The 18,555-nt window shown below is 59.3% G+C and overlaps 1 protein-coding gene across 1 annotated transcript; it reads left to right on the top strand.

The window, feature by feature from the left end:
* Window positions 1-471: 471 nt before the first annotated feature.
* NGFR (nerve growth factor receptor) lies at window positions 472-18,549 on the top strand. Its single transcript, XM_034641027.1, has 7 exons — window positions 472-645; window positions 7,318-7,459; window positions 10,912-11,271; window positions 14,894-15,146; window positions 16,571-16,710; window positions 16,776-16,796; window positions 17,393-18,549. Exons 1-7 carry the CDS (start codon window positions 577-579, stop codon window positions 17,692-17,694), a joined length of 1,287 nt encoding a protein of 428 aa, XP_034496918.1. The 5' UTR covers window positions 472-576; the 3' UTR covers window positions 17,695-18,549.
* The last annotated feature ends 6 nt before the right edge of the window (window positions 18,550-18,555 follow it).

Below are 18,555 nucleotides of genomic sequence, written 5' to 3'. Positions count from 1 at the left end.
TCGGGTGTGGACCAGGAGATGAAGGGCGGGGCGGGCAGTGGGCATTCTTGCTGACAACGGCTGGGTAGGGAGCAGGGCCCCAGGGAAGAAGCTGAGGCTGGAGACAGAGGAAGATGGGTAAGAAAGTGAACGCTGCGGGGGTCTGCAGCTGAGAGGCGCGGGAGCCGCAGAGGGAATGCCCTGGTCCCTAAGCCCACAGCATCCGGGAGCGACGCGCAGTAGCGCGGACCCGGCGCTGGGTACCGGGGCGGAGTCGGGAGAGGCTACGAGGGCCCGGGCGCGGAAAAGCGGCCGCGGGGCGCGCGGGCGCGCAACTCCCCGCAAGCCCTCCCTTCTCCTCCTCTCCTCTGCCCGAGGCGGCGGGGCGGGCGGGCGCGGTTCCGGGGGTGGGCGGGCTGGGCGGGGAGGAGGCGGGGCCGCCGCACTGGCTTCTCCCAGCCCCTCCCGCCCGCAGTCAGAGTGAGCAGAGCCTCGGCCAGCTCTAGGGGGCTGGCGCTGGAGCGCAGCGCAGCGCCTCCCTATCCGTCCGCGGAGCGGACTCAACTGGAAGCCGAGCGCTGCCGCGGGAGGCGAGCGATGGGGGCAGGTGCCGCCGGCTGCGCCATGGACGGGCCGCGCCTGCTGCTGCTGCTGCTGTTCCTGGGGGTGAGTGCTAGCCTGAGGGCAGGCTGCGCCCTCTCCCCGGACTGGAACCCCAGTGGTTTCCCCGAGAGAAAACAGAACGGAGCGTTCGGGTCCCAGATGCTGGGGGTGGATGGCGGGAGAGGAGCTCCGCTGCCAGGATCCGCCGCGGAGCGTCTAGGGTTCTCAGAGCGCAGGAGCGACCCTAAGACCAAGGGTAGAGATGCGGGAGAGAGGGGCGCACGGATGCGGGTCCTCAGGTACGGCGGAGGGTGCGTATGGAGGAGCTGAGAGGGGGTCTCTCGGATGCCTGGGTTCTCCTAAATAGGGTTTGGATGCTGGGATCTCGAGGCGACTTCCCTCCTGAGCACCTTGATCTCTGGAGGGTCGTGGGACCGAACCCAGGCTGAAGGGAGGGGGATGGGACGGGGGTTAGAGATATGAGGGATGAGCGGGGCTGGGGCGGGGAACCAGAGACAAGGAGATAGAACAATGGGGGAGGTCGGAGGGACTGGAGGCTGAGGGGACCGGGCATCGGACAATGAGGGCCAGCCAGACAATGGGGGGGAGGGGCGTGGGAGGGAGAGCTTCGGGGAGCGGGGGTCGGCTGAAGAGAGTGAAGTGGGTTAGGGAGGGCAGAAAAAGGACGGCAGCGAGGGAGAAAGAGAGGGAGGCCAGCGGAATGAAAGAGGGCGGAGAAGGGAGAGCGGACCCCAAAGTGGTCGGGGCCACGCCTGCCCGCCGAGGGACAGTGGGACAAGCAGACAGAGCAGAGGGAGGGACGTTTCCCGCGCCTGTCGCGCGCTCTTTCCCGCGGCCTCGCCCAGTCTGGGAACTGAGGCTGGGGCTCCGAGGCTGGGAAGGGAGCGCCCACTTCGCCGGGGCGAACCTGCTCCCGGCCTCCCCCGCAACCCGCGGGCTCTTCCGACGCGCTCATTGTGGCGGTTTGAAGCCTTGTGGGGGACCGGAACGGATGGAGCGGGCATCGTGCGACCGGGTCTGGCTGCAGCCAAGTCTCAAGGTGCAGAGCGCCGGGACTCGCGAGGCGGGGAAGGTCCCGGCGGCGCGCAGCCCGGGGTCGCGGCAGCGGAGGCGGCCCGCAGGGGGCGCCGAGAGGCGAGGGCTGTGCCATCCGCGGCTGCGGGCGCGACTCGGGCTGCGCGCCGCGCCCCCCGCTCAGACCCCCCATTAAGTTAAGCCGCGGGAGCGCCGCGCCCGCAGTTCGCTCAGCTCCAGAGCCCAGCGGATCGGGATTCCGCCCGCGCCCCCCCACCCATCCCAGCTTTCGGTGGAGGACGCTGGGCACCGAACCGGACGGAGGCGCTGGGACGCCGCGGATTCTGCCTCCGCAGGGGACTGCGGGTCCTCTTAAGCATCTAAGTTGTCCCGTAGTCCCGATTTTCAGGAGATGTGACCTGTGTGGGGCCAGGAACGGAGTGCCCCCACGGAATTTGGCAATTGAAGAGGTGTCGTCACTCTCCCTGCCATCTTCATTTCGCTTCTGAGCGTTGTGCTCCCAACCTCCATTTTACAGGAAGGAAGACTGAGGCTCTGAGAGTTTAAACGACTTGGCTAAGACCTCACAAGCAAGTTAAACCAGAGTGCTAGCCAGGCTGTCCCGCGCCTGATTCCCAGCGCGGTACTCCCCATATCTCGTAGCGGGGCAGCCAGGCGTCCCAGCGCCCTACAAGAGCCGCGTTTCTCGGCGGGGAGCGGGCTGGACACCGTCCCCAGAGTCAGGCCGGCGGTGGAACGTCGGGGCTGGAGTGGGCGGAGACCCACTCCGGACGCTGGCCGCATCCCCGAAGCTCAGCCCCCTGGAGCTGTCAGTGCCTGTGGCTTCTCCGGAGATTTGGGGGTGACTGCGAACACGTCTGCTGACTAACGCGGTGGGTTAGAGATGCTTCTTGACCGGGGAGGTGGGGCTGGGGGGGGCAGTAGTGCGGCCCCCGGAGCGGCGAGGGCGTGAGCTCCGGACCTGGGCCGAGGAGAGTGTCCCCCCACCCCCAGTAGAGAAGAGGCGAGGGAAGAGGGCAGCTGGGCGCGGAGGGCCTGGGGGCTCGGGAAGGTAGACCCCGCGCAGAGCCGGCCGCCCGCAGCCCCTGCGGCTCTTGCCTCCGCCTCGCCGCGGGGCTGCTGTCTGCGGGCTGGCTCTGCGCAGCGCGGCGCTCCGAGTTTCTTCCTCGGCCGCGGCGGTAGAGTGCTGAAACCAGAGCGCGTCCCGGCGGCTGGGCTGGCAGGCCGCGCCGGTAATGGAGGCACTTTGTCATTCAGACGTCTGTAACCGGAGCCGCCGGGCTGGCTAATGCGCCTAATAGGGATGCAACGAGGGCAGCAAATGGGAGGACTCAGGAGCGGCCCGGGCGGGGAAGACGGCTCCGGGATGGAAGGGGTCTCCACCCCCCTGTACCGGCCAGGGCCCATTCACAAGCCTAGATTCTTCCCGGGACGGGGTGGGGGGGGGAGTAATAAAATTGGCTGAGGGCCTACTGTGTGCCACACACTGCCCTGGGCAATTTCTCTTGTGTCATTTAATCTTTATACGATCCCTGCAGAGTAAATCTAGTTATTCCCATTTTACAGTTGAGGGAGTTGAACCTTCCAGACTTTTGGGGCATGAAACAGGCTTCCTTCCCCCAGTCCGTGCGTGGTGGCGCCCTTGTTGGAATCCAGAATGCTTGGCTTGGAGTTTATTCTGTCCTCTGTGTCCCGGTCTCTCCTCCCCCCACCCCCCGCCCCAACCTTCTAGTTCTAGATCACGGAGGGACAGGAGGACCTTAACCATCACTAGCCCTGAATATTAGATCTGTGTCCTATGTCCTTGGCGCCACAAATTTGGAACTGAGCCCCTTCTCCCAACACATAGTTCCCAGACCCCTCTCAAAGTCTTCAGGCAGCCTCATCATCAGTAATTGGCTCATCTCCTACCCCAAATTCAACTGCTATCTAAAGGAGTAAAGCGCATGTGCCAGCGTCTCCCCGGGTTTGCAATGACCTCAAAAGACCCTCCACATATTTGAAAACTGTCCGACCCCATGGCGGTGGCTAATGGCTCCATTCACCTAAGGAACCCCTTCGCCGAAACTGTTGTGAAGGGTGAGGGCTCATCACGCTGAAGCATATAGTTTCAAGTGCTTTCAACCATTTTGGTGTGTTTTCTATTTTGTCCAATTTTTTAAACATTTTAAGGTTTTTTAAAAGTCAGTTCATCTAAAGGCGATTCCACCTTCGTTTTCTGAAAGACTTGAAACGGCAAGAGGATTGCAAACATTCTCAAAAATGGGATGAAATCATTCCATCAAGTTGGAAATGAATAAGTGTAACCAATGTCGATTTCAGGCACATGGTTCTACCATTTTGGTAAATCGATCATTTTGAAGCAGTAAGTCTGAGTCCACGTCATCCCTCCTTGCTTCCCAAGACGGCCCCGCCCTGGACCAGTAGAGGGTGTGGCAGGGGCCAGGCATTAAGCCACTTAGCAGAATTGCCTCTGTGAGCCTCGGTTTCCCCAGCTGTCAGAGAGGAGATGAAGGCAGCTCCTCAAGTCCTTCCCCCTCAGCATGTTGGCTTCTGGAGTAGCCTCGTGGAGTGATTATCTCCTCTCCCTCATGGGACTGTGACTTCCCCGGGCAGGGGTGGGGAGGGTCAGGGACCATGTCTCATTGGAAACTCTTAGTTCAATGCTGAGCAAATAGTTATTAACTAGTAAATAGTTGTTAATTAATGAACTGCGAGGAGAACAGTTTCCATTCTCCTTTGTTCCCTGTGCCCTCTTCAGACTCTTCCTGGTGGGTCTTTCTTCATGCCTATCCTACCCTTCCCCTTAGCTAGTTTCCTCTCTTTGGGCCTGACTTCAGCTCTCCCCTCCCACTGCCTCCCCGCCAGGCTCAGCAGCTCAGCCTGAGAGGAGCCACTTCTTTGATGAGGAACATTTATTGAACTCCTACTGTATATTGGACAGACTGCATACATTTTTTCATGTTATTTCCATGGCAACCCTGAGCAGTGAATATTACTGACCCCACGTTTTAGGTGGGAAAATGCAAGCTTAGGGACACTGGGAATTGCCCCAAAGGGGCAGACTGTTCAGAAGCAGGTCTGGGGTGTTTTGAAATAGGACACATAAGACAAGCCCAGGAAACACACGATGGCTAATTCTTGGGCCTGGAGTCCAAATGCAAAACTCGGAAGAAGAGAGAGAACCGCAGTCTGCAGCGGGGAGAGTAGGCCTCGAGGAAGAAGGGCATGCAGGGGCCGCTTGAGTGCCATGGACAGACCCCCCTCAGCTCTCCACAGCCCAGCTCTCTGCTGACCTCAGCCAACTGGAACCCAGCCAAAAGCCACAAAAGAGGCAAGAAAGACCTTGGGAAAGAAAACAGAGGGATCCCGAAGTGTATAAACACCTTCTTCAATCTGATGAGGCAGGTACCATCACCCTTATCTGAAGATGAAGAAACTGAGGCAAGGAGAGATTCCAGCCTGTCCCAGATCACCCAGCTCTAAGCCGTGAGCCAGGATTCAGAGCCACGGAGGCCAGCTCACGCTTTCTACTCAGAGAATGGCCCCCTCCTGGTTCAGCTCTTACCTACGCTCAACGATTTACACCTTCCTATCCAGCTAGTTACATGGTTTCTACAGATTCAATTTGACCTACTGAGTTAGAATGGTAGGGGGAGGGGCTGCTCAGGTCACAGTCTGGTAGCAGCGAAAATTGACAACTGATATCTTGACAGGAAGGAGGGAGACAGAAACACTAAAATAAAATTTTAAAAAAAGGCTTATGGCAGAATTCAGAGACAAAAGTGTGGTGATTTAGGGTAAAGAACACAAGGGCTCCAGAATGATCACTAGTCCCTGAGTCACCGCGAAACGGAGAGGGTATGTTCTGGAATCAGAAGGGTGCAGCCCCCATGGTTAAAATGAAAAACAGTAGGTGATCAGAGCAGCAAATCCTCACCTCTTGGGACATTCAGCTATCCAGAAAGTCACGCTACCCCGCACTTCCCCGCTCGGAGCTCTAGATAACTGAGGTCGTGTTGTATTTGCATATTCTGCAATCCCATAGATATACCGGTTGGGTACCAGGCACTGGGGCGACCACAGTCTTGCCCTCCGGGAGCTGACGGTGCGGTGGGGGACACTGCAGCGCGTCGGACCAGATGAGCACAGTAAATAGGGGCCACATGTCACAGGGCTGCTCCGTCTCATCTGGGAGGTGTGGGGGCCACAGGATCACTTTCTTGAAGAAGTGACATTTAAGCATGAGCCCTCAAGGATGAAAAGAAATCCAAACAGACCCTTCTGGAATCTCGCTCTCCCTCCTAGGGAAAAGCTTGCATCTGGGACAGCCCTCGCCCCCACCCCTCCTGGTTTCTGGTCTGCAGATGTTCCCAGACCCTCGTTCCTACCACCTGGGAGGAGATGGTGGCAAATACCCAAGGACATCCCCTCCTGTGCAGCCCGCACCCTCCCTGATGGTCTCCTGAGGACCACCAGCTGCCTCCTAGACGGATCTGACCTGTCCAACCCCCTCCTTCCCTAGTTTGAAGGATCGGAGGGAAAGGGAGTATTTTGGGCTATGATCTAGTCCCATGACCCCAGAGCCCATACTTCCTCTTGGTACCGAATGGGAACTGCCTGGTCTGAGGCCAGGGAAACAGGCTTTGGAGTTTTATTAGACATGAAGCTATTTTTTTTTTTTTTTTAAGAAACAGAAACATAAAGCAAGTGGGCAGCACTCTCCCCCCCTTCCCCCCCCCCCCCCCAGGGAATCTGGTGCTAAATCGTTCCATCCATGAGCAAAGAGCAAAGATGCCTTGGTGGCAGGAATTTGACTCCCCTTTCCCCTGGTTCCAGCGCTGTTCCCACCGGCTGCATGGGGGCGGGGAGTGGAGAGGGCTGGTGCCTGGAAATCAGACTCTGGTGGAGCAGGGCTGCGGCTGGTGAGAGAGGCCACTTCTTCATTATCGCTAACAGGCGCCCCTTTCTCCCTGGTTGCTGCCAGACTCTTGCCAATTGGCCGGTTCTTTGCTCTGGCCCGAGTGGTCTCTCTCTCCGTGGGTGAGGAGAGGTGAGGACTCGGAGAGGGAAAGCAGAGTGGGTCAGAACTCCAGGGCACCGTCGGAATTCGAACCGGAGACCCCAATATTGAATATTCTGCTCATTGCATATTTAATAGGTGGAATGGTAGAATGAAGGACCTGGAGGAGGGCCCTGCTAGTCTTTGCTAGAAAAAGGCTTCCCACTGTGGAGACAGAGACCCCTGCAGCTGTGCCTCCCAGTAAGTGGCGTCTGGGCCCGAGTTTAGCTGCCAGTAGCCCCCTTGGCGGGGAGCCCTGTGCCCAAGAGCTGTAACCTGTACTGGCCAAAGGCCCACTGCTGGGTCCCAGGCCGCCTTCCCCCTGTGGTGTATCTTCGGGATTCCAGGAGTTGCCGTAACCCCAAGATGAACTCTGTAGAACGTCAGCATCCGGGGGCTCTGACCTCACACCCCCGGCAGCCCGCAGGGGCGCACGCTGTCCCCCACTGCCTTTCCTCCCCACCAGCTTTGATGTGCCTAATGCCTCCGTGGTGAGCTCATCCGGGCCCAGGTGGTTCCAATAGAAGGCTTTAGGAGGGGGTGTTTGATCTCTTGGAAGACACCCCCCCTTTCGCTTCTCTTGCCAGTCTGACCTTCTGATCTATCCCCCCGCCCAGGTGTCCCTTGGAGCTGCCAAGGAGGCATGTCCCACGGACCTGTACACCCACAGCGGGGAGTGCTGCAAAGCCTGCAACCTGGGTGAGGGGGTGGCCCAGCCTTGTGGAGCCAACCAGACCGTGTGCGAGCCCTGCCTGGACAGTGAGTACAGGGGAGTGGTCGGGGGAGGGGCGGGGGGAAGGGAGGGCACCGGGAGGCGCATGCCCATTAGAAGCCTGACAAGGGCTGTGCCTCCGGGGCAGGGTCCCCTGCCCACCTCTGTATGGGCACTGGAATGGGTCTGAGCCAGAACAGGAGGCGAGAAGGGAAGCTGAGAATGGCTGAGGGGAGTATGCTGAGGGAGGAGGGGGACCTCGTGATAGGGATCTGCAGGGGGAGCCCCTTCCCAGCCCCCAGGTGGAGAGGCCTGGTAGGAGAATGTGGCCAGGTGGGAGGAGTAGCTGATGCTAAGACCAGCTAAAAATAGCATCTGCACCGTGAAATCAATGGCTGCCACTTACCCGCTGCGTGTTTGGGGGGAGGGGAGGAGGATCAAATCTGGAAACTGACCTTGGGGGATCCTGGGAAGGTGTGGCTAACCTTCCCCCCAGGCCAGCTGTTCCCCAGCTCTGCCCATGGAAGCGGAGCTTTCCAGAAGTAGCAGGAGTGGGGACTGTCCTCACTGTGGGGTGGTGTCTGATGGGAGAGGGGAGAGGGCTGCTGTGGCCTGTCCTACCTGGGATTTCCTCGGGAAGGAGAGAGAACCCCATCTTCCGGGGCTGCTGCTAAGGGATTCAGAAGGACGGCAGGTCTGTGGTCTCAATTCTGTGTGCTTTTGACCCAGGACTCTCTGTCCCTGCTGGATGCCCCCAGCCTCAGTTGCTGCCCTCAGGCCATGGGCTCAGTGCTCGTCGCCTGCCCAGAACCTTTCCTCCCTGCCTAGAGTCACATCCTGCCTCCTACCTGGCACCTTCCGCCCACCTGGAGGGTGGGTGGGAACCATACCAGATTCTTCTTTAATCATCATGGGAACAAGGGCATAGGAACTGGGAACTCCTCTTTTTTTTTTTTTTTTTTTACGATTTATTTGTTTATTTGAGAGAGAGAGAGAGAGAACATAGAGGGGAAGGGTAGAGGGAGAGAGAGAGAAAATCCTAAGCAGACTCTCCACTGAGCACAGAGCCCAACTCGGGGCTCGATCTCACAACCCCGAGATCATGACCCAAGCCGAAACCAAGAGTCAGACGATTAACCAACTGAGCCTCCCAGGTGTCCCAGGAACAGGGAACTCTGAACCCATCTGCCTACTCAGACCCCTGGATTCCTCTCTTGATTCCCCTCCCCAAACACACACACACAGCCTATCTACTAGGCAATCCCAACTCCTTGGTGTCCCCGGACACACAGTTTTCCTCTCTCCGTGCCTGTGGATCCTGGAGCTCCATCCCACAGCAGAGAAAGGCCTGGGCCTCGATGGGGAGGCTAGGCATCCTGTAATGCCTTTACCGCCTTGCCATCTGGCCACCTGCCCTGTCCTACCAGGGTTTCCTTCCCAGGACAGGGTTGGCCAACCATTGGCTGTGCTGGAACCTCTCTTATTTCCTAGCCTCCTGCCCAGGTCCTCTCCGCTCTGGGCCCTAAGTCTCCCAGGCTGGGAACCCACTCCCTTCTGTCAAAGCAAGAGGTGGGGTAGAGAAGCCTGGGAGAGGCAGGCTCTGACATCTCTGGGGAAAGGCAGACAGGAGCTAGACACCAGCTAGGAGGTGGTGGCAGAAGTCCACGCTCCCATTTGCTCCCTCTGTTCCCCTCCCCCGCGCCAGCTGCGTTAACAGGCCGCCTTTATAAGCTCACTTTATGGGATGGAGACCCCAGCGGACTTTCCCTCTATCCTCAAAACGTTTCCTCAAGGAAACCCATTAAGCTCCTGCCTTCATTCTCTGCCAAAAAAGACCACATTTTTCCCACCCCCTAAAACTGTCTCCCAGGAGTTTTCTACTAATTTTCTGTATTTTCCCATGGGCAGTCCCCCCATTTCTCTCCCCATGCAGTGTGACTAAACCCCCCCCGCCCCCCGCCACATGCCAACCAGATAGAACCCTCCTGTTTGTCTAAACAGGACATCCTGCCTTGGCTGTTTATGTTCGGAAGCCCTTTCTGCAGACTCTATCCCTGCAACCCGAGTTCCCCGGACTTGCGGCTGCCCACCCCAGGGGGCCCACCCTTCGTCGGATCCGTGCGGTGTGTCTAGTGCCTTATGGTCGAATTTCATTTATTCCTCACCGCAACCCTGTGAGTGGAGATATTATTCTCTGTTTTACAGAGAAAGAAAAAAAAGCTCAAGGAGGTGAAGTGAAACACCCAGAGTCACAGAGCTAATAAATGGCAGAAGCAGGTTTGGGTCCAGGTCGGCCCTGTCCCTGGGAAGAGAGACACAGGTGGTTCGTTCCTCTGCCAGAACCGGCTGGAAACTGGTCTCCTTCCGGGCCCATCCCTGTCTTGTCTTCTCTTCCCCCTCAGTTGCTTTCCTTTTCATTTCTCTCTGCTTTTCTTTCTTTACATCTGCTTCTCCAACCCCCCACCCCGCTCCGAAGATAATGACTTTGTGCTCCGTCTGGTCTTTCGATTCCTTTAGAGAAGGTTGAGATCAGAACCCACAATAGGCCTCGATTTCCCTCCAGTGGGATCCTAGACTTGACTTCTGCGTCCATGTTCTGAACACTCCCTCCTTCCCTGATTCCCGATTCCTAAATCCTGCTCTTTCTGCCCTTGGAGCAGGGATACATCCTCTTGGAATCAGACTGGCACAGAGTTTTGCACCTGGGCGGTAGGGATGGAGAAGATTTGGCTCTGTGCCTTCCTCCTCCTTGCACACAGAGGAGAGGATCCTGGCATCCCCCGGCCTTCCTCCACTTATTAGATTAGACCTCACATCCATTAAGAGAGCATGAGTCAAGAGTGAGCTTGGAAATCTCCCCTTTGTGCCACTGGGAAGGGCAGAGGACTATACAGGCAGGTCCTTCTTGCTTTCTAGCTCCAATCCCTGCTGCTGTTACCTCGTCGGAAGTCCATCCCCACCTTCAAGAGCCAAGCCCTTAAGCAGCGTGGGGTAGCGCCATGGGTGGGAAATTCTGCGGTCTAACCCTGGTCAGGCCACACCTGAGCCCCCACCCGCGCGGAGAGGACTAGAAGGACAGCGGAGGCGGGAGGCTCCCTCGTGAGGGTGAAGGCCCGCCCGTGCCTGGGTAGGGTTCACAGCCCAGCTCTGGCCCGCGGGGAGGGCTGGGTGGGAACCACGCTCAGATTATTCCTTAATCGTGCTGGGAACAAGGGTACAGCGCTGGGAACTTTCTAAAGAGAATTTGCCAAGAAATGTGCCGGGTTCCAGCTGGGTTTCCCCGCAGAGCCTCATAGTCACTGCTTCCAGGCCTGGGGCGCCCGGCGCTCCTGGCCCCCTTCCTCCTTCTCACAGACCCGGGATCCCGAGGGAGGAGGGTCCCACGGGCACCCCCCCCCCCCCCCCCCCCCCCCCCCCCCCCCCCCCCCCCCCCCCCCCCCCCCCCCCCCCCCCCCCCCCCCCCCCCGGCGCCNTGCCCCGCCTGTCCCTCTGCCCCCAGGCGTGACCTTCTCGGACGTGGTGAGCGCCACGGAGCCGTGCAAGCCGTGCACCGAGTGCGTGGGCCTGCAGAGCATGTCGGCGCCGTGCGTGGAGGCGGACGACGCCGTGTGCCGCTGCGCCTACGGCTACTACCAGGACGAGACGACGGGCCGCTGCGAGGCGTGCCGCGTGTGCGAGGCGGGCTCGGGGCTCGTGTTCTCGTGCCAGGACCGGCAGAACACCGTGTGCGAGGAGTGTCCCGACGGCACGTACTCCGATGAGGCCAACCACGTGGACCCGTGCCTGCCCTGCACCGTGTGCGAGGACACCGAGCGCCAGCTGCGCGAGTGCACGCGCTGGGCTGACGCAGAGTGCGAGGGTGAGCGCGCCGGGCTGAGGGCGGCGGTGTGGGGCGACTGGGGGTTGGGGTGCTCGCTAGCCTCCAGCCGGCCTCCCCGAAACCCCAGACCCATAGGACCCCTCTCACTGTGTCCTGCCGTGGACTGCGTGTTTGGAAACCCCGCGTCCTCCTCCCAGGCCGCGGCTCCGCTCCAACTCAGTGGCCAGGGCTTTCTTCATCGGTGGCTGCCCGCTCGGGATTGGATGGACAGCAGATAGCAGCTCGGAGGTGGCCACCATGGCCCTCCTGGAGAGGGCTCTCTGGGCTGGAAAAAGGGGCTTGAGGACCCTCAGGAGTTGGGGCCCTTTGGCTCGGAAGCCTGGTCTGGGTCCACGGTGGTTTATGGCCCTGGGACCCGGGGTGCAATCTGCCATGTCGCTATCTGAGTGATGGTAGGGAGGTCGCTCTTGTCTCTGGACCTCAGTTTCCTCATGGGTCATACAGTTTTCAGGGATGTCATGGGTTGGGAAGGTGGCTGGCCCACTTTGGTGATATCTGGGGGCGGGGTCTACCGTGGTTGTTCCCCTTTAGCCAAGGATGAGTTGGACTCGGGGAATGCTAAGGAGGTGGTGGGCCCGGAGGAAGGAGGGCAGCAGCAGGCCCAGGGCTCGGGAGCCCAAGGAGCAGGCGGGCGCACATGCAGGGCTGTCGGCCCCAGGGTGGGTAGGAACTGGATGCACTTACCTTCGCCAGGCATGGGGCCCCAAGGAGTGCTCCCAGTTCCTCCTGGGTGGGAGGAGGAAGCAGGATGGCGGCCGGGGCAGAGCTGTTTTGGATTCCGGTTGGTGACATTCCCTCTGATGGCGGGCGAGTGGGCTTTTCTACTGCAGGGAGATGGTGACAGTGCCTTTACTTTCTTTCTGTCCATCCCCCTGTGGCTGGGCACCTAGTTAGCTGCTTCCCTTTGGGACCTCTCCCTCGGGGTGCCCTCCCTCTGAGCCCCTTCAGGGAGCCCCACGTTTGATGGAAAAAGACAGCCCTTGCCCCAGTCTGATGAGGTAGACGTTGTCCCAGCATTTAGTTCCCAGGAGGTCCACTGTTCCGGTGGAGGCAGCACAGCCTCTGCCTTCAGTCAGTCCCCAGTCAGATGGGGGAGACAGATCCCCCGCCATGGGGAGCCTGCCTGCCTTCCATATCCCATGATCCCTGGCTCCTGGCTCGGGGAGCTCAGGGTGGGGAGGATGGTTAAACTGGGCTGAAGCCAGGTATGCGTGTGAAGCTTCCTGGATGGGGTTTGGGAGGGGTGGGGGGAATGGGGCCCAGAACATAGTGGTTCCGGTGGCTATTGCCCTCAGCCAGGAGACAGGCAAGTGGCGTCAGGCACAGGGCAGAGCTGGGAGGGAGTTTCAGCAGCTGGCAGCAGGCAGGCGGGCCGCACAGTTCACGGGCAAGTCTGGACCAGCCAGTGGGGGGACTTAGTCAGGGGTGAGGTTAGAGCAAAGAGAGGTGGTGGCTGGGGGAGGGGTGGGTCCTGCCTTTTGACGCGTTCACAGATTGCTCTCAGATACCACCCTACTTTCCCAGCCGTCCTGCCCCTCTCCTGTTCCTGCTCTAGCCTCTGAAGGGTTAAATGTCCACTCGGAACAGGGAACACTTCAGGGAATGGAATTGGATGCGTGGCTTGGGTGCCCCCCCTTCCAGTGCCCTGTACTTCCTTGCATATACATTTCAGGTGTCAACATGGTGACTCACTCCGCCTTGGGGCAGAAGGGTACCCCCCCTCCACCCCTCGCCCCAGTGAAATTTGGGTTTGGGAGTAACCTGGTCCCTCTTTCCACCCCCAAGTCTGACAGCTCCCATTCCGGAAATGGCTGTCAGGACTCGCCAAGGGCTTAGGGGGTTGGAATGCTGGTGGACACGGCCACATCTGGATTTCATCCTTCTGTCCACACCCCCCCCCCAGCCCTGCCCCAGAGGGGATTGGAGAGATGAGGGGAAAGTGCCCTGGACGGCCCTGTCTTCAGCCTGGTCTGTCCCTTAATGCCCACTGTCAGACTTTCCCATTTGAGATTTCTGGAATCTCTATGATGGCCCGATTCATCAACACCCCCCAAAGTACCTTCAGCCTCTGGGGTGGGGGTGGTCCAACCAGTTGTATTTCAGCCTCAGGGCTCAGACAGGCCCACCAGCTTGCCCAGTCCCCTAGCAGGGCAAGGGAAGACCCTCCCCAGTGCGACACCCTGTCTGGGGCTGCCAAACGACAGGGCTGTGTCTCCTCCACTTCCTACCCTACCCCTGCCCCCCAGGACGGAGCTGGGGGAGGGGGAACATGGGGCAACAGATGGCAGCCCCCTCCCCAGTGCCAGCCAGATGGATTCCAGATTCCCATCTGGGGGCCTTACCCCTCAGAAGGTGCTGAAAATGGGGGCCTTTGAACCATCTTTGTCTTGAGCCGAGGAGGCCCGAGAGACCAGGGGACAGCTTCCACTCCGACTTGGGTGGGCCAACTGGGGGTGGGGCAGGGCTGAGCTGGGGAGCAAAGGGCCTCCCCTTCACCCCGTTGGCATATCCCCTCTGCTTCCCCTCCCTGCCCCAGGCATGGGAAGTGAGGACGGATGGGGTAGGCACCTTTGCCCAGACAGGTACCCCCAGGCTGTCTGGAGCCCACAGCCCCTGGGACTGCCCCTGGCTGGGCGGCAGAATGGAAAATGCCACCCACTGCTGCCAGGAGGTGCCAGGTCCCCTGTCAGGGAGGCTGGCAGTGCCCACTGACATGAAAGGGCCTAGGTGGGTGGCGAGGCACAGTCCTCCCCGCCTCCCTCCTCAGGCAGCGGGCAATACCTTCTTTGGAGGCCTCCTCCCCACCAACAGCCTGCTTCTGCCCAGGGGGGCTTGGGGCTACCAACACTGTCTTCTCTGGGTAGCGAGATCAGATGGTTTGGTTTGGGGGGCCACACAGGGCAGGAAACAGAGGCTTCACTGGCTAAGGACCGGCTGGAGGGAAGCAAGCCAGCTGGGCGCCCCCTACCCTGTCCAAGCTGAGCGCTAGGACATCAGAGACTAGAAGGGAGGCTGAGTGCCAGTTCTTGCGGAACTGGTTTGCGGGGAGGTGTCTCTGTGTCCAGACCTGAGTACCCTCATCCTTCCCTAGGACTGGGATGACTGGGGCCATTGGGACAAACTGGGACGAGGGAGGTTACAACGTTCTCCCAGAGTGATTCCAGCTAGAGGCTGCCTGGTGCCCACTCTCTCTTCTTTGCGTGTTTGCCTCCACGCCAGGCTTCTGGGGACCCAGGGAGGCAGAAGAGAGTCGTAGGGTCACAGCTTCACCTCAAATGGAAGGGAGCTTAGAGACCACCTCTCTTAGCATCCCCATTCTATAGATGGGGAATGGAGGTCTTGAGAGGTGAAGGGATCCGTTCAGGGTCACACAGTCTGTCAGTGACAGAGCCGAAGGGGACTCAGGCCCTTGCTCTTCTCCACCATCATGACTCATACACACAATCCCGGACTTCAGGCCCGTGTGTGATAGCTGGGCACCGTAGCCCCGGGCGAGGGGCAGGGCCTGGGGAAGAAGTCCCGGAGTGGGTCAGAAGTGCGGGGGCGGGGCTTGCAGGGGTGGGGGGAAGCGGGCCCTCACACCTGTAGCTCCTTCCCCCAGAGATCCCTGGCCGTTGGATTACCCGGTCCACACCCTCGGAGGGCTCGGACAGCACCGCCCCCAGCACGGAGGAGCCAGAGGGACCGCCAGAGCAAGACGTCATAGCCAGCACCGTGGCCGACGTGGTGACCACAGTGATGGGCAGTTCGCAGCCCGTAGTGACCCGAGGCACCACTGACAACCTCATCCCTGTCTACTGCTCCATCCTGGCCGCCGTGGTTGTGGGCCTAGTGGCCTACATTGCCTTCAAGAGGTGAGAGAGGGGGACAGGGGGCAGAGAGCAGGGTCTTTGCTCTCAAGGAGGGCTTTACTGTGACCTTGACCTGAAAATTCACACACTTTTTAAACTCAGCCCCAAACCACAATCATCCTCACCTCCAGCAGCCCCACGCCAGGGGGGTGGGGTGGGGGTGGTCTCTGTCCTGCTCTGGCACCAGCACCTCCCCGCCCCCATGCTGCTCCCCTCCCTGACTCCCCACCCCCAAAGGCACACCGAGCTTGCTTTACCAGCCACCTGTGCCCTCAGCCGTCAAACCCCACTGACCCCCCGTGACTGATGTGTGCATGTGTCTCTTCTTTCCCGTGTCACATTGGGGACGTTGTGGCACCCACATCCAGAAATTCAGGATGTGCAAGAACTTCTGGATCGTGTTTTACTTATTTATTTATTTTTAAAGATTTTATTTATTTGAGAGAGAGTGCATGAGGTGGGGAGGAGCAGAGGGGGAGGGAGAGAGAGAATCTCAAGCAGACTCCACGCTGAGCTCAGAACCCACGCGGGCTCCATCTCACCACCCTGAGATCATGACCTGAGCCAAAACCAAGGGTCGTACGCTCAACCGACTGAACCACCCAGGCGCCCCTAGAAAGTGTTTTAAATGTTTCAGTGCATTTTCCATTCTTAAAAGGAGAATCTTCAAAGTAATACATGCTTGTTTGGGTAAATGCAAACAAGACCGATGTCTTGTAAAGCAAAAAGTAAAAGCCCTCTTTTATCTCCCCAAATCCCACCTCTCTCCTCATTGGAATCTGTTTGGAATGGATCCTTTCCAGCCATTTTCTGTGCCTTTATAAACACATGTACATAAAACTTTTTATAGTTGTACGTAAACACACACAGGTTTATTTATTTTTTTTAAAGCATCAATGGTAACCCACTATCCATACTTTACAACTCACCTTTTCACTTAATCTCCCTCGGGAGAGCTTTCCCCAGGACGTAACGGATTATCTGACTGTTGGTAACCGCTCACTCAGTGTATGGACGGATCCTAATTTATTTCAACAGTCTTCTGTAGATGCACGTTTGATTTGTTTTCAGCTTTTTCATATTGCCAATAATAGCCGAGGAAATCCTTGTGTCTATCTTTGCACACATGTGGGAGTAGTTTAGCAGGGTAGACTGGGAACCGTGGAATTCCTGAGAAATCACTGGAGGCACCATTCATTCTGCGAACATTTTGCTGAACCTTCGCGACACGCACCGAGCCCTGAGCGCTGGTCCGCCCGCGTGGTGCTCTTGGTACAGGCCAGGGGCAGGCGGAGATGGAGAGAAAGAAGAATCATAGGTGCTCTGGTTGGGGGGCTGGGGTTGCGCACCTGCCGGGGCCCGGGCCCCCACACCCCAGAGCACAGATCCCTGAGGCACCTGACACGGGGCCTGTCCTCTGGCTCCAGGTGGAACAGCTGTAAAGAAAACAAACAAGGAGCCAACAGCCGGCCTGCGAACCAGACGCCCCCGCCCGAGGGGGAAAAGCTCCACAGTGACAGTGGCATCTCTGTGGACAGCCAGAGCCTGCATGACCAGCAGCCCNGGGGTGGGACAGGGGGGCGAGGGGGGGCTAAGGTAGGGAGGAAGGGAGTGATTCAGGGTAGACTGGAGGAAGGACTGCCAGAGGGGCTGGCTCACAGGGAACCGGGTTGTCTGTGTAGGATGGGAGAAGCAAGGGTGAGCGAACGGGGAGGAGAGGTCTTTCCAGTGGAGAGATGTGGGAGAGGGGAGCTTTGACAAATTGGAGCATCCAGACTCATCAGGCTAATTGTCCCCCCTAGGGCTAATTACTCCCCAAAGTGGCTGCAATTAGCCTCCTGCCCTGCACTTCTGGGGAACAAGTAGTTAATTATGGACCCTCATTAGTGGCCCAGAGCCCAGCTCCAGGACACTTGCTGTGCTGGAGTCTGGGACTAAGTCCTGTGTCCCCCACAGCCCCCCCACTTGACTAATTGCCACGGGGCCGAGACGGGGTGAGATGGTGGGCCTAGTGCCGAAGCTGTGGGCGAGAGGGGATGTGAGTCAGCACCCCCGGCCCCTCCACAGCCCTGCCTCCCAACCAGGACCTCCTCTTGGCTATCCCTGTGCCTCTGGGCCCTTGGGGTTTCCCCACCCCGGGAGGAGGAATGCCTCAGCCCTTCTTGAGTCTTACCTCCGGGGCCCCCATACCCACTGCAGGGAAGAGGGGGTCCGGAGGTAGCCTCTGATGCCCCCTGGGTTCTTGGCAGCCCTCAAGGGGGATGGAGGTCTGTACAGCAGTCTGCCACCAGCCAAGCGGGAGGAGGTGGAGAAGCTGCTCAATGGCTCTGCGGGGGACACCTGGCGACACCTGGCAGGCGAGCTGGGCTACCAGCCTGAGCACATAGACTCCTTCACCCACGAGGCCTGCCCCGTCCGAGCCCTGCTTGCCAGCTGGGCCGCTCAGGACAGCGCAACGCTCGACGCCCTCCTGGCCGCCCTGCGCCGCATCGAGCGAGCTGACATCGTCGAGAGCCTGTGCAGCGAGTCCACGGCCACGTCCCCGGTGTGAGCCGCCCCGGAGCCCCTGCCCTGCCCCCACATTCTGACGACTGATGCTCCAGCCACCCCCACGGGCCAGCGTCAGAGCTGAGCTCCTCTGGGCAGGGCCGCAGAGCCCGGGCCCCTCCACCACAGCCCTGTCCCTGCTCCCGTGTGGCCCCATCGCTTCTGATCACTGTCTCCAGCGCCAGAAGTGCCCTGCTGCCTCTCCTACCCTGCTCCTAACCATCACATCTCACATCTTCTGCTCCCTTCTCCCCACACTTCTAGGTGGGCCAGCCCCTCCCACCCCAGCAGGTGTCAGGCCTGCGGGGCTGACACCAAGGATGGTGTTGGGGGCAATGACAAAGCCCCAGAGACTCAAAGGGAGAGACTGAGGAACCAGAGCCATGGACTCTACACTGTGAACTTGGGGAATCAGGGACCGTTATTGTGGCCTACGTCCTCCCTCAGCCCCCTCACCCTCCTCTCTGGCCCAAGATGAAGACAACCTGAGGCTTGTCAGAGCTGGAAGGGGGTTTTGAAGTCTTGTCCACCCCCTTTGTTTTACGTAAGGACAGTCAGGCCCAGAGAGAGGGAGTGACTTGCCCAAAGCCACCCAGCAATGGGGAGGACAAATGCGGGCTGGCCCCTCACTCTCTGAATTAGGGGGTGCAGGCCTCAGGTTTGCGTGAGGGCAGGGAGCCGGGCGGGGTGGGGGAGGAGGGGGGCAGGCAACCCTCTGGGAAATGTCTCAAAGCCAAATCCAGTCTGCCCCCTACCGTCTCCAGGCCCGTACAACCCCCGTGGAGATGGGAGGCTTCGCCCAAGGCCAGGTGTGCTGATCCATCGTGGTCAGTGACGGACTGGATCGAGCGCGGTTTGGGGTTTG

The sequence above is a fragment of the Ailuropoda melanoleuca genome, chromosome 13, assembly GCF_002007445.2.
Source record: "Ailuropoda melanoleuca isolate Jingjing chromosome 13, ASM200744v2, whole genome shotgun sequence".
Classification (NCBI taxonomy): Eukaryota; Metazoa; Chordata; class Mammalia; order Carnivora; family Ursidae; genus Ailuropoda; species Ailuropoda melanoleuca.
Note: the sequence above shows the minus strand (reverse complement) of the source record. Positions and strands in the feature narration are given on the sequence as shown.